Source organism: Nerophis ophidion, linkage group LG07, assembly GCF_033978795.1.
Source record: "Nerophis ophidion isolate RoL-2023_Sa linkage group LG07, RoL_Noph_v1.0, whole genome shotgun sequence".
Taxonomy (NCBI): domain Eukaryota; kingdom Metazoa; phylum Chordata; class Actinopteri; order Syngnathiformes; family Syngnathidae; genus Nerophis; species Nerophis ophidion.
Genome location: NC_084617.1, coordinates 58871644 through 58888144, shown reverse-complemented (window position 1 = coordinate 58888144; position 16501 = coordinate 58871644). Strand labels below are relative to the sequence as shown.

General features: G+C 37.2%; 1 protein-coding gene and 1 long non-coding RNA gene across 2 annotated transcripts in view; one reads left to right on the top strand and one right to left on the bottom strand.

Annotated features, from left to right (window-relative positions):
• The first annotated feature begins 4831 nt into the window (after positions 1–4831).
• arid5a (AT-rich interactive domain 5A) overlaps positions 4832–16501 on the top strand; it is a 29578-nt gene continuing 17908 nt past the window's right edge. Inside the window, 3 exon segments of the mRNA XM_061906721.1 lie at positions 4832–5094; positions 6515–6629; positions 7659–7717. Of these exon segments, the coding sequence (XP_061762705.1) occupies positions 5077–5094; positions 6515–6629; positions 7659–7717 (192 nt within the window). The 5' untranslated portion in view covers positions 4832–5076.
• On the bottom strand, positions 6844–12536 carry LOC133556614 (uncharacterized). The gene is made up of 3 exons (XR_009807555.1): positions 12434–12536; positions 9396–9535; positions 6844–7706 (listed from the first exon to the last, which is right to left on the bottom strand). It is a non-coding gene; the product is annotated as an uncharacterized LOC133556614 (long non-coding RNA).

The following is a 16501-nucleotide window of genomic DNA, read 5'->3' as shown; positions in this document are numbered from 1 at the left end:
GTATGTCACCTTTTTTGTAAGGGGCGCTGGAAGCCGGCAGACCCGTCAGCGATCCTGTTCTGTCTCCCTGTAATGTTGGTCTGATCTTGAATGGGATTGTGCTGAAAATTGTAATTTTCCTGAAGGAACTCTCCTGAAGGAATAAATAAAGTACTATCTAATCTATCTAATCTAATTTTTGTTTTTCCTGATTATTTTTGGACTCTTACGATCCCTAGTTGTGCACTTCCTTGTTTTATTCTTGTTACCATGGTTTCACATTTGTTCCGCCTGCTCTGCTTTTGACGCTCACCTGGGTTTTGATTTCTGCCTTAGTATTTAAGCCTGCCTTCTACCTCAGTTCTTTTTTGAGCCGTTATTTGCTTTATGCAACACTCACTGTAGTATATTCTCAATGTCAATACTTGTGTTAAGTTTCGTTTTAGCTTCTCGTGCGTTCGGCACGCCACTTTTTGGACTTTGTCTCAGTGCTAAGTGTTAGCCTAGCTCCCCAAGTCCGTTGGCACGCGCTTTCTTTTGCCTTTTGTGTCAGTGTTCTTTTATAATTTTGTATTAAACCAAGCTCTTACCTGCAATTCCTGCCTGTTTTGGTCCTCGTGCATCCTGGGGTGACGCCGCATGCATCCACGTGACATTCAGGTTACAAAGCTCCTCTTGGCTGCATACATGTGACCTAAAAAACTGTACTTTCAAATATGTATTCTTCTAGAAGATGATTAAATTGCAAGACTAAATTAAATGCATGATTCATTTTTTTTTCAGAGAAAATTAAAAAAAACTTCTTGATTTAAAAAAAAAAAAAGTGAATCTTTAGTATTCAGGTAACAGAGCGTGAACCGTTTGTTCACGATATTGAGATTTGTTACATTTTTCGAATTTAATGAGATGCTAAAAATACGACTATAAACTGCAATCACCAAAATAATTACAAACTACATTGTTGAAATATTTTAAGTCCTACGGCCTAACCAGAGCTTTAAGACTTTTTAAAATATTTTTATTCTCCATATAATAGGTCTTATCGTGGAAAAAAACATTGTCAGTTTGTGGCCTTGACAGGAATATGAAATACAGTGCTTTCAATTCCCAAGAAGGTGACTCACTTCAAGACAAGAACCCAGTTAAGTGTTCAATACGTTCTTCAATATCTTCGCACGCAACACCAGAGTCATTTAGTAGTTGAAAAAGAGTTGTGTATTTCCAGCAAATATCATGAAGCAGTGATTAAAACATAGGCATAGTGGGAAAATCCATATGCATATCATGTGCAATTTAAAATACACTTTCTATTGCGTCAAGAAGAATGTCAGATAAAAGCATGCTTGTGCAGAAAATATCACCAAAACAAGTGAGAAGGAAAAACCCATTTTCCTGTAAGACGGTTGATACAACACAAATTTGGTATAGTTTTGACTAATATGATTAATTTGAAATGTCACTGAGTATCTGCAGTAGAGGGCATCCCCTTTCTGTCACAGATCAAATGCATGCAAAGGAAATATGTGCTTTTTTGTGCGTTCGTGCGTGCCTTAGCTCAATGTGGTCTTGAGAAAAATCTGCATTTAAAACATTAGGGCCTGCCAGAAATGACCTGCTTCTTCTGAAGGCTGTCATCCTTGCAGGTTTGCTGGCCCTACAGTGAAAATGCTTTTATTACAAATTGCTGCTTCTGCATTGTCCTGAGCTCATATTTTTAGCATTTGGACAAAGGCCTGTTGAAAGACTTTTTAAAGAAGTGATCATTTTCTCTTCCTTAAAAATAGGAGACATAAATTCTGGTAGCGGTCAGTCAGTGTCAAACAGAGCTTGTGAAGGCGACAAAATGAATGCATGTTGTCACAGTGATTTTGCCTTTTCGAGACAGAACAAACTACTAAAAATCCCCAGGATTTGAATAATTGTAGTCTAGTCACTGTCAAACCAACAAATTATATTTATCCAGCTCTTTAATTGCAGATTATAACTACCAGTAAACAACCAGAATGTTAATAATTGTGCTGTCAAATGTTTTTAAATCAGATTAATCACAATTAAATGTTATTCCTTTTTAAATCTAAAAATAGGGTACACTTATTGATGAAAAATGATACCTATCTGCAATTAATCACGATGAATTTTGAGTTAACTATGAACAAAATGCGTTTATGGCAATTAAATATTTCAATTGTTTGCCAGCCCTATATATACATATATATACATATATATATGTACATATATATATATATATATATATATACACACACATATATATATATATATATACACACACATATATATATATATACACACATATATATATATATACACATATATATACATAAACATATATATACATATACATATATATATGTGTATATGTATATACAGTATATGTTTATGTATGTATATATATCCGTGCATATGTTATATATGCGTGTGTTTAAATGTGTATATACAGTATATGTTTATGTTATATATATATATATATATATATATATATATATATATATGTGTGTGTATATACATATGTATATATTTACACACACATACATATATATACATACACATATATACATACACATATATACATACACATATATATATACACATACATACATATATATATACATACATACATACATACATACATGTATATGTATATGTATTAGGGGTGTGGGAAAACATGAATCGAATCATTTACGTTGTGTGATTCAGAATCGATTCTCATTTTTTAAAAAATCGATTTTTTTTTTTTAATCAATCCAACAAACCACTACACAGAAATACCATAACAATGCAATCCAATTCCAAAACCCAACCTGACCCTGCAATAAACAGAACAATTTAGAAGACACAAACACGACACAGAACAAACCAAAAGTAGTGAAAAAAAAATGAATATTATCAACAACAGTATCAATATTAGTTATAATTTCAGCATAGCAGTGTTTAAAAATCCCTCATTGACATTATCTTTAGACATGTATAAAAATAAAAGAACAATAGTGTCACAGTGGCTTACACTTGCATCGCATCTCATAAGCTTGACAACACACTGTGTCCAATGTTTTCACAAAGATAAAATAAGTCATATTTTTGGTTCGTTTAATAGTTAAAACAAATGTACTTTATTGCAATCAGTTGATAAAACATTGTCCTTTACAATTATAAAAGTTTTCTAAAATAAATATACTACTCTGCTAGTATGTCAGCAGACTGGGGTAGATCCTGCTGAAATCCTATGTATTGAATGAATACAGAATTGTTTTGAATCGGAAAAATATCGTTTTTGAATCGAGGACCGAATCGAAAGAAATCGATATATTATCGATTCGTGACCCCAAGAATCGATATTGAATTGAATGGTGGGACACCCAGAGATTCACAGCCCTAATATGTATATACACACACACACATATATATATATATATATATATATATATGTGTGTGTGTGTGTGTATGTATATATATAAAACAAGCAAGTACAATGTGTCCCTTCCAGCCAATGTTTGGGTAGAATGTTATCAAACAAAACAAGTTGTGTTAGTAATATAGACATTCATCACAGCTGTTTATTTTATGGAGGAAAGTAGTTAATCATAGAACTGGCACCCAATGTTATTAAAAAAGTATTGATTTTGATCGTAGCTGAGATTGGCTCCAGCATCCTCCGCAACCCCGAAAGGGATAAGCGGTAGAACATGGATGGATGGATGATTTTGAATCAAGAATTGATTCTGAATCGAATCGTTACGCCAAGAATCAAATCGTTTTCTGCACGAAAATTCACGGCCTTATTATTAATTATTGAATTTCATACTGTCATTTTTTACCGAAAGCATGTGAAATACAAATAAGGAAATTATCTCAGCATGTCGGTGTATAGCAGTGACGTGGAAAGAAAAAAAAATGTAAAAAGAAAAAAAAAAAATGAAATTGTTACATGTGTCCAGTGATTATACTTTATAAAGTTATTTTCCATTTAGCTTCACCAGATTTAGATCATTTTTGTTCAAAATCGCTGAATTTGCACATTTGCTGTTCAAAAATTACTTGAGGTGAGTCAGCAGCTAGTTAAGCCTCCCGGTTACCATGGCAATGATTTGCTGCTGACTGCTTTGCTGTGCAGTGAAACGGTTTCACTGCACAGCAAAGCAGTCAGCAGCAAATCATTGCCATGGTAACTATGGAAATGTATAATATAATTCATATAGCAATAGGTTTCACTGAAACCTATTGCTATATGAATTATTATACATTTCCATAGTTTAGTTAGCTGAGGTATATAATGTACAGTGTATTTTGTCAACAACTGTATGTGTGTAGGGCTTCACAGTGGCAGAGGGGTTAGTGCGTCTGCCTCACAATACGAAGGGTTCAAATCCAGGCTCGGGATCTTTCTGTGTGGAGTTTGCATGTCCTCCCCGTGAATGCGTGGGTTCCATGCGGGTACTCCGGCTTCCTCCCACTTCCAAAGACATGCACCTGGGGATAGGTTGATTGGCAACACTAAATTGGCCCTAGTGTGTGAATGTGAATGTGAGTGTTGTCTATCTGTGTTGGCCCTGCGATGAGGTGGCGACTTGTCCAGGGTGTACCCCGCCTTCCGCCCGATTGTAGCTGAGATAGGTGCCAGCGCCCCCCGCGACCCCAAAAGGGAATAAGCGGTAGAAATGGATGGATGGATGTTGTGTGTAACGTATTTCTTGTGCTATGCAATCATAAAACGCCTGCGAAGACGGACTGTGTGAGGCTCGCAGTAATCCCGCCTCCTGGTGGTGGAGGGCGGTAGTGATCATTCTTGCAAATTCAGAAGAAGTGACAACAAAGTACAGTTAGCAAGTCAACCCTGCAGCTGGAGCGATCGTTTATTTTGTCCTCTTTTAACATGGATGAATCCATATCTAAAATAAAACTGTTTTCTAAACTGGACTTTCAATCGCAGCCGGAGGTAATAATTAAAGGAAGACCACGGCCGAAGCTAAAAGGTTAGCTTCAGACAGTGATCTCCATCGTGACAGAGAGACTTTTAAAACCGAAAAATGATAAGGAAGACTTCTATAAACAAGTTATCGATGCTTTCAGAAGGAGCGGAACATGGACTTATTAGTAAAGGTAAGACCATAACAACGTTGTTTTTTATTAAATGTGCTTTTTTGTGTGCTACAGTTTGTTGTGTAAAGAATGCTGGTATGAGCTTTTAAACATAACCTGTTAACTGCTGCCAATAAAATGGTGAATAAGATACTCTTTAGGGCAGTGGTTCTCAACCTTTTTTCAGTGACGTACCCCCAGTGAACAGTCTTTTAATTCAAGTACCCCCTAATCAGAGCAAAGCATTTTTGGCTGAAAAAAAAAAAAAAGAGATAAAGTAAAATACAGCACTCTCAGTTTCTGATTTATTAAATTGTATAACAGTGCAAAATATTGCTCATTTGTAGTGGTCTTTCTTGAACTATTTGGAAAAATATATATAAAACTAGCTAAAAACTTGTTGAAAAGTAAACAAGTGATTCAATTATCAAGATTTCTACACTTAGAAGTAATCATCAACTTAAAGTGCCCTCTTTGGGGATTGTAACAGTGTTACGATTATATATGAATATATATAAATCAAGGGTGGACCCCGAGATGCAGAGAATGGAGGCAAGGCTAGCGATAGTTAAAATAAAATATTTAATAAGTCAAAATGGTAACTAAGGAAGATGGGGCAAACGTGCACACCATGGGAAATATAACAAAGGTGGTCTCTCTCAGAGGCTGGCAGGGAAAAGGCCAGGACGCACACAGCGTGGCAAAACTAGTCCTTAAAACAAGGAGGCTAGGAAAAACAAACACACAAGGTCAAAATACAAGAATATACGAGAGCAACATACCAGGGGAGCTGAATACGAGAAGCACATGTCAGAACGGAGTTCAGGAACAATAGTTGGCAGGGACCAGCTGGCGGTGAAGCGCTTAAATACTACCGGGACATGATTGGCATCAGGTGTGCCTAGTTGAGGGCAAATAGACTGGGGGAAAAATCTGACAAACCAGATGAGGAGTCAGGGAGAATACAAACACAACATATAGAACAATTTGGATTCATGAACTTAATTCTAAATAATTCTTCAAAAAAAAAGAAATCTTTAACATCAATATTTATGGAACATGTCCACAACAAATCTGTCAACACTGAATATTGCATTGTTGCATTTCTTTTCACAGTTTATGAACTTACATTCATATTTTGTTGAAGTATTATTCAATCAATGTATTTATAAAGGATATTTGAACTGTTGCTATTTTTAGAATATTTTAGAAAAATCTCATGTACCCCTTGGCATACCTTCAAGTACCCCCAGGGGTACGCGTACCCCCATTTGAGAACCACTGCTTTAAGGTTCATATGTTTATAAATCTGACTGTGCACGTCAGCGCCTCACCAGCCATGAACCTCACCGCACGTCACTGGTGTATAGAGAGTACAGGAATTCGAATATCAGGAAATCATGTCATGAGATAATATGTCACATTGTATGTGTGCTGTCAGCCAATGGGAGTGAGCCTTGGGGAAAGCACTTTTTTTGTGCGTCTGTCAATGCTGCAACTTGAATTACTGTCACAATACGAAGAGACGCCGCCCATTACAAGACCTCTGGAGATGGGTAAGAATCACTTTGAATTGAACTATAATTACTAATGAACCGTAAATATCATTATCACAACATTTTGTATACTAAGAAAAGCTTCTTACACTGTATGATATATTAATGTGTGTGTACACATTTGGTCATGAGTGCTGTATTTATTAAAAAAAATAATATTTGGATAAATACAAAAAAGTATACTAATTCTACACAATGTAAAAGTTGTATCTATTAAAAAAAAAGTACATGTACGTAATTAGAATATAGTACATCAAATATTTACAGTTCCCCATTTCAACAAGTGTGAAAAGGAGTAGGAAGAAGCAGAGCTTATTTAATGAACGCATTTATTAATTTCCTTTAACGAATTGATAACACCAAGTACAAGAATAAATCCAAAAAGTTGACATTGTTTGTTACAGTATACAATAGATGATTGAAATTGGTCTCTCTCATTTAAGTACAAGTCGTCTGTCAGCACGTGAAATATATTTAGTGTATCTATAATAAAGTATGCATGAAATAGAGAAGTCGGCGGTTATATTGAAAGCAGAATTTGAATTTGAAGCCGCAGCACAGGAAGCAAGCGATCTCAAGAGCATATTGGTTTTACGCACAAACGATAAATACCGCAGCATGCAGAGCTGGGAGGTGACTCTTCAAAAACAAAAAAAAAGTATTTGTTTTAAAATCCAAAGAAAAACATTGTTTCTGTATCCCTTAATTTGGTCCACTGGTATTTTGAATAGTCTGCATGTCTGATCAAGAAACAACTACGATAAAACAAATGTCAAATAAAACAACTAAAAGTGTCAAAGATAAAGGTATTGACTCATAATCCATTGTGTATGTGCTGCCTTGCATGAATATCCAAAATATCACGCAGTGCTGCACATTAGCGCCAGTGTTCAAGAGCAGGAAGTGGTTTCCTACATGTGGTTTCATATCAGAAGCTTTCGACAATATGTTCATACTTCAGCCATCGGGATTTTCTGACAACTTATATTGTATCATCTGACATTATTGCATGTGCTTGTTGTCCTTCAGCTCCCGAGGACCCCAGTGCCACGGTGGTCAGGGAAGAAGACAACAGGACTGCAGACAAGGTAAACAAAACAAAATTTTTTTCTGTTTTCCTCATTTCTATCGGTTACAGTTGGTGTGTATGTGTATGCGTGTGTGTGTGTGTGTGTGTAGCAGACATGACACACATTTTCATTTCCCTTTTTGCCCAATTTCAAGTGTCCAAATTCGAAGCGCTGACCGTACGCCTTGGTTCATCTTATAAAATGAGAATGATTATTTTTTGATGACACATATACACGGGGGTAAAGGAGACGGATTCTAGGGGCCCATGATGGAGGGGGGCCCAGAGAGGCCCCTAATGATGATGAAATTATAATAGAGGGGCCCTGTAAAGATTCTTTTCATGGGGCCCAAAATCCCTAGCGGCGCCCCTGCATATACATAATAGAGAACTTACAAACCCCTTTACTTAATAAATCAAAATTATTGAAATTCAACGATTTGGTGCATTTGCAAGCAGCTAAAATGATACACAAAGCAAACAACCTGCTACCCAAGAATGTACAACAATTCTTCTCAACAGAAGAGAAATATAACCTTAAATCTCATTTAAAACGTGTATGCACGTACAACAGTTAAAACCTTTAGTATATCAGTATGTAGAATTATATTACAGAATGGATTAAGTAAATAAATCAAACAAAGCACCGATGTGATTTAGTTTAAGAGACTGTTCAAACTACAAGTGTTCACAAAGTACACAGAACAAGAATTATGATTAACTTTTTAAACCCTTTTTGCTTTAATTGAGACAAAGATCCATCCATCCGTCTTCTTCCGCTTATCCGAGGTCGGGTCGCAAGGGCAGCAGCCTAAAAAGGGAAGCCCAGACTTCCCTCTCCCCAGCCACTTAGTCCAGCTCTTCCTGGTGGATCCCAAGGCGTTCCCAGGCCAGCCGGGAGACAGTCTTCCCAACATGTCCTGGGTCTTCCCCGTGGCCTCCTACCGGTCGGACGTGCCCTAAACACCTCCATAGGGAAGCGTTCGGGTGGCATCCTGACCAGATGCCCGAACCACCTCATCTGGCTCCTCTCGATGTGGAGGAGCAGCGGCTTTACTTTGAGCTCCTCCTGGATGATAGAGCCTCTCACCCTCTCTAAGGGAGAGCCCCGCCACCCGGCGGAGGAAACTCATTTCGGCCGCTTGTACCCGTGATCTTGTCCTTTCGGTCATAACCCAAAGCTCATGACCATAGGTGAGGATGGGAACGTAGCTCGACCGGTAGATTGAGAGCTTTGCCTTCCGGCTCAGCTCCTTCTTCACCACAATGGATCGATACAGCATCCGCATTACTGAAGACGCCGCACCGATCCGCCTGTCGATCTCACGATCCACTCTTCCCTCACTGGTGAGCAAGACTCCTAGGTATTTGAACTCCACTTGGGGCAGGGTCTCCTCCCCAACCTTCCGGGCGAGATTATGTATTTAATTATATTATGCTTACAATAGTATATTATTTATGTATGTTCTGTTACAGAGAACAAGAAAATTGGATAAAATTGCTACGGTAGGAAAAAGGGGTAGGATTAAATAAGATCTGCTTCTGCCTACTCCTTTTCGGACGTGCTGTAATGAAACAACCGGAACTGTGAGATGCACTATTGTATGCATGTTCCGAATAAACTGAAACTGAACAATTTGATTAGCAATACCACTTTTTTTTTTTGATGACTGAATGTGAGAAACACAGTACGTTACCTTTCTCAGGCAGGTGGTTTCGGTGGCGACATCTGAACTGTCAGTGGCATCCACCTTTCGCACTGACATCACCTGTGTGTGTGGTTCCCCCTAAATACACAACCTCGGACAATATTGTGTAACAGGAAAGCAAGAGTTACCTGTAGAGAATTACATACAGTCGTGGTCAAAATTTGACATACACTTGTAAAGAACATAAGGTCATCCTGTCTTGAGTTTGCAATGATTTCTACAACTCTTAATTTTCTTGTGACAGAGTGATTGGAGCACATACTTGTTGGTCACAAAAAAACATTCATGAAGTTTGGTTCTTTTATGAATTTATTATGGGTCTACTGAAAATATGACCAAATCTACTGGGTCAAAAGTATACATACAGCAATGTTAATATTTGCTTACATGTCCCTTGGCAAGTTTCACAGCAATAAGGCACTTTTGGTAGCCATCCGGCCCTGTAATGAGGTGGCGACTTGTCCAGGGTGTACGCCGCCTTCCGCCCGATTGTAGCTGAGATAGACACCAGCGCCCCCAAAGGGAATAAGCTGTAGAAAATGGATGGATGGTAGCCATCCACAAGCTTCTGGTTGAATTGTTGACCACTCTTGACAAAATTGGTGCAGTTCAGCTAAATTTGTTAGTTTTCTGACATGGACTTGTTTCTTCAGCATTGTCCACACGTTTAAGTTAGGACTTTCGGAAGGCCATTCTAAAACCTTCATTGTAGCCCGATTTAGTCATTCTTTTACCTCTTTAGACGTATGTTTGGGGTCATTGTCCTGTTGGAACACCCAACTACGCCCAAGACACCACCTCCGGGCTGATGATTTTAGGTCAGTGGTTCTTAACCTTGTTGGAAGTACCAAACCCCACCATTTTCATATTCGCATTCACCGAACCATTATTTAGTGAAAAATAAAATGTTTTTCAAATTCAAGACAAAGATGTATGTTTTTAATAACACTTTAGTATAGCGGGACATATTCTAAGTAACAAAGACTTAATTTAGAGTTATTTGGACACTACTACATATTCTAAGTAATAAAGATTTAATTTAGAGTTATTTGGTTAGGGTTATAATAAGGCCATGCCGAATAAGGCATTAATTAGTACTTAATGACTAGTTAAGAGCCAATATGTTACTAATTTGCATGTTAATAAGCAATGTATTAATGGTGAATATGTTCCCCATACTAAATGGTTGTACTTGTATAGCGCTTTTTACCCCTTTTTAAAGAGCCCAAAGCGCTATGACAGTATTTCCACATTCACAAAATCAACCGTGCATGAACATCACCTTGTTCAAACAACAAAACCTAGACAGTGCATAAACTCACAACAAATTAAGCACCTGCCAATCAGTCAGCTGTTGCCGTATCCATAATATGCCAACAGGGAGAAGTTTGTATTTTCACGAAGAGTCTGATGTGTTTTGACCTCGGCCAAACCCCTGAGGTCGACTCACCGAACCCCTAGGGTTCGATCGAACCCAGGTTAAGAACCACTGTTTTAGGTTGTCCTGAAGAATTTTGAGGTAACCCTCCTTGTTCATTGTCCCATTTACTGTCTGTAAAGCACCAGTTCTATTGGCAGCAAAACAGGCCCAGATCACAATATTACCACCACCATGCAAGGAGGTAATGGGTCCCATTTTTATAGTTTTTGCTTGGCTCGGCCGGGGTTTGAACTCACAACCTACTGATCTTAGGGCGGACACTCTGACCACGAGGCCACTGAGTAGGACGTGACTATTCGAAATATGGCACCGTTTAATTTTATGTTGAATTGATCGGTTGGTCTATACTAGAGTTATACGGTGTACTGTTATTAGTATAGTACCACGATACTAATGAATCATATGCGGTACTATACCGCCTCTAAAAAGTAACAGTCCCCCACCTGTTGTCGTCACGTTGCATCATGCGTGCACAATCATGGAGTACTTACAAGAAGACAGAGTATGTAGACAGAAACAGGAGAAAGAAAACATTTTGGCTTAAAAACTGATAAGGTGAAGTTATAACACTGAAAACAGCATACCAGACATAACATTGGCTGTGGTAGAAATGGTCACTGGTTGATAAAGTCAAGACAAGAACACAATATCTCTGACCACTAACCATCAAAATAACCATTATAACTTAATTACACTACACACACAAGTACATGAAGGGCATACTTAGTAAACAGCCATGCATGTCACATTTAGGGTGGCAGTATAAACACCAACACTGTCATAAACATGTGCCATATAGTGAAACCATAAAAAACAACAATGACAAACACATTTTCGGAGAATATTTGCACCGCAACACAACATAAACACTACAGAAAAAATTCCCAGAATTCCATACAGCACCAAATCTTCCGACCATAGGTGGATCTACACCTAACATCCACTCTAATGATACCAAGTACAGTAGCATATCTAGTCTGATACTACTATGATTACGTTGATATGTTTTAGCATCACAAAATCTTTTGTTTTTTAAATTTGTTGTATTATGTTTATAAACTCAGGAAATATGTCCCTGGACACACGAGGACTTTGAATATGACCAATGTATGGTCCTGTAACTACTTGGTATCGGATTGTGTTACGTTCCAGATGGCTCGAAGTCTAGGGATCATAGGAGAACGCAACATAAAAGTGTATAAATCAAATGAGTTGTAAATTAAAGACACTGAAGCCTAGAATTGAAAAGAAAAACTAGTGTATTGAAAAGTGACCAGGTGGTGGGGCGGGTACAACAAGGACACAACGCTAGCCTAGCTTGGGACTACTGGTGCTGTCAAAGAAATTAACAAAACATACCAAAATACACCTCTAGAAAAGAAAGGTAAGCTGACTAACTAAAGCTATTTAATTAGCATAAACCAAAAACCTACCTAACTATTCTAACCAAAGAGGGGCTCCAAAACATACAAGGGTGACAGTCACCACTAAGCCTGGTGTCTCTATACACAAACATTTATCCTACGTGTGTAATGTATTGAGGCCTCTGTCTAACCTTTCCCAAGACTAGGCTGCAGATACTCACAAAGGTTGAAAGGTCCAAAAAAAAAAACTGAAGAGAAAAAAAGTGTCGCCAAAGACAAAGTAGGGTCTCTCAGAACTCCAGACAGAATGTCAAAAAAGAATTCTTCTTCCTTCTTCTTCTTTTGTTTTTATGGCGGTTGGCAAGCAACCTTCTGGTGTGCATTACCGCCACCTACTGTAATGGAGTGTGGACCGAGGTGGATCCCTACTCTATATTCTTTTACTTAACCCAGTGTTTTTTAAATATGTGTATATTGCTTTATATCCTATGTTTTCTGAATGCAATCCTAATATATCTCCCACTTCTAACCTAATATTTTCTTTTGCTAACTTATTTTCCAGTATTTCTCTTTCTCTATTATATTTCCTACATTGTATTAAGACATGGTCAACATTTTCTATCTGGTGGCAAAAATCACACAGCCCTGTAGTATGTTTGCCTATCAATTTTAGTGAACTATTTAGATATGTATGCCCTAATCTCATTCTAGTCATAATGTCTTCTTCCTTCCTATTTCTACCCCCTCCTCTCATTACACCTACTTTCCTCTGGACTTTGTAAAACTCTCTACCTTTTGTTTCCTTATTCCAATTATCCTGCCACTTTTTATTGTGTTCTATCTTAATTATGCTCTTCACTTCTTCTTTACTGTGCTTAATCTCCATGTTTACTTCTGTTTTAGTGGTTGCTTGTTTTGCGTATCTATCAGCTAACTCATTTCCCTCAACTCCTACATGAGCAGGAACCCAGAGAAATGTTACCACACCTCCCGCTTTATTTATTCTGTAGATTGCCTGAACTATTTCATAAACTATATCTAGTCTTGTTTCTGATGTTATGTTTTTTATGCTCGTCAATGCACTGCTGGAGTCCGAGCACACGACTACTTTCCTAGCTTTGTTTTCCTCTATCCAGTTAACTGCCATATAAATTGCTACCAATTCCCCCGTAAAAACAGATAGTTTATCACTAATTCTTTTATTCAACACTATATTTCTCTGTGGGATAACTGCAGCAGCTCCTACTTTACTATTTATAGTTTTTGATGCATCTGTGTATATCATAATATTATCAAAAAACATTTCCTCAATCCGTTGTTCTATTTGGTAACTATTTAAATGTCTATTCTTCAGTAACTGCATGTCTACCTTTGGGTTTTCATACATCCACGGTGGTATTGCAGGAATTGGTACTGTAGGGCTCACTTTAATATTGTCAATTTGTGTTTTTTTACATATATCTCCTATTATCCACCCAAAACTATTCATTTTTTTCTTCCCTTTTTCTTGGCAATTTATTAGCACTTGACGGGTTGGATGTCCTTGCTTGGATCCTTTTAAGTTTGCCCAATAAACTGCTGAGAGTTGATCTCTCCTCATGTCCAAAGGTTTTTCATTCATTTCTACTTGTAATGCTGCCACTGGAGTAGATTTAGTAGCTCCACAACATAATCTTAACGCCTGCGACTGGATCCGGTCTATTTTCTCAAGTAGAGTTTTAGAAGCAGATCGATAAATAATGCATCCGTAGTCGATAACAGACCGAATTAAAGTGATATATATTGTTTTCAATGTTAACCTATCAGCCCCCCAATCTTTACCCCTCAAAGCCCTCATTATATTTAACACCTTTTTACTTTTCTCCATTATCTTGCTGATGTGGGTTGACCAGTTAATATTTTTATCAAACCATATTCCTAAATATTTAAAAACTTGTACCTCTTCTATGTTTTCTCCATAGAGTTTTATTTGGAGCTTGTTTTGTATTTTCCTCTTCGTAAAATGTATGACTTTTGTCTTTCCAACAGAGAATCTTAAACCCCAAGCCGTCCCCCAGTCTTGAACATTATTTACCGCTTTTTGAATCTTCTTTTCTATATAATTTGTATTTCTACCTCTCTTCCACATCACTCCATCATCAGCAAACAATGCCACCTCCACTAACCCTTCCACTTCACTAAAAACTTCATTTATCATGATGGAAAATAGTACTGGACTTATTATACTCCCTTGTGGGGTCCCATTTTCCACTTTGTATTCTCTACTATATTCATTTTCTATCTTTACTAATAATGTTCTACTTGTTAAAAAGTCTTTTATCCATCTGTACATTCTTCCTCTAATCCCAATCCTATTTAGTTTCATCAGCAACCCCTGTTTCCACAACATATCATACGCTTTCTCTATGTCAAAAAATACCGCAATTATACTTTCTTTATTTATTTGTCCCTTTCTAATTTCCTCTTCCAGCTGCACTGCTGGGTCATTTGTGCTTCTTGCTTTGCGAAAACCACTTTGGTAGTTTTTTATAATTTCTTTTGACTCTAAATAATATATTAATCTTTCATTAATCATTTTTTCCATTACTTTGCCCAAATTTGAGGTCAATGCAATCGGCCTATAATTTCCTGCCTCTTCCGGATCTTTCCCTGGCTTGCATATTGGAATTATTACAGCTGTTTTCCACTCATCTGGTAATTTTCCTTCTTCATATACCCTATTATATAATTTCAAGACCACTTCTTTGCCGATGCTACCTAAATTTTTGATCATTTGATAACTCACCAGGTCTTTCCCTGCCGTCGTATTTTTAACTTTTTTTAAAATTCGAACCATTTCATCCAAAGAAAATGTCATATCCACAGTGTTGATAAAACTATTATCGTTGTCTTCCTTCATTTCCTCAATATTTACACTAATTGTTTCTTCTCTCTTTTGTTTTTCTACATTTTTCAAATTATCATTACTGTGCACTTTAACAAAGGTTTTTGCTAAAAGTTCTGCTTTTTCTTTATTTCCTACCACACTCCGCATTCCATCTTTCATCACATGATTTTTATGTTCTTTTCTGAGCCCTGACATTCTCTTGATCATTCCCCACACCTGGCTTAAAGGAGTAGTTCTATTTAGTGTTTCACAAAAAGTTCTCCAATGGTGTTTTCTTGTTTTTTTAATAACATACCTTACTCTAGCTTGATGCCTTTTATACTGGATCATGTCTTGGAAATTATGTGTTCTTCTCAATATTCTAAATGCTCTATTCCGTTCTTGTATTGCATCTGTGCACTCTTGTGTCCACCACGGCACTATCTTCCTTCTTCTCCCTATACTATTCCTTGGTATGCTCTGTTCGGCTGCTTCTATTATGCACTTTGTAATATCTGTATTTAATTGTTCAATATCTTGATTTATATCTACTTCCTTTAAAGTTATGTCGGTAATTTCCCTAAATTTCTCCCAGTCACCATGATTATACTTCCATCTTCCTTCTATCCTAGTGCTTTCTGTCCTATGATTTATGTTTATGTGAATGACGATTGGATAGTGATCACTTCCCATTGTGCTGTATTTATTTACTTCCCACTCCACCTTTCCTGCTAACCCTTGTGACACTAGTGTTAAATCTATTGCTGTTTCTTTACCCGTGACGACATCTAACCTTGTTCCCGACCCATCATTCACACACACCAGTTCTTTTTCCTCCAAAAGTGCTTCCAATGTATCCCCATTCCAGTCATCCCTTTCACCCCACATTGTGCTATGTGCATTAAAGTCACCACACCAAATAATATTGCCACTCCAGTGCTCCATTATTGTTTCTAGTTGGTGAATTTCTAATTTCTTGCATGGATTATAGAAGTTTAGTACTTTGTATCTTTCTTTATTATTCCATACTTCTACTCCTACTATCTCTAGTTCTTGTTTTACTTTTAATATTGAATAATGCATATCTTCCTTAATAAATATGGCACATCCTCCTCCTTGCCCATCATTCCTATCTTTACGTATCGTTATATATCCTTTTATTATAAAGTTTAATTTTGGCTTCAGCCATGTTTCTTGAATACATATTATATGTGGTTTATTTTTCATATTATTAATATATCCCTTTAATTCCTGTCCGTTTGCTATCAGACTTCTGGCATTCCACTGAACAATTAACATGGCGTTGGATTGTGGTAACATGACTCGGTCTCGTCTACTCTCTGTAGCTCACCTTGCACCTGTTCCCAGGATAATTCTTTTAAATTTAAAAACTTTGCTGCTGCTTTGACAATTATTTTGATTT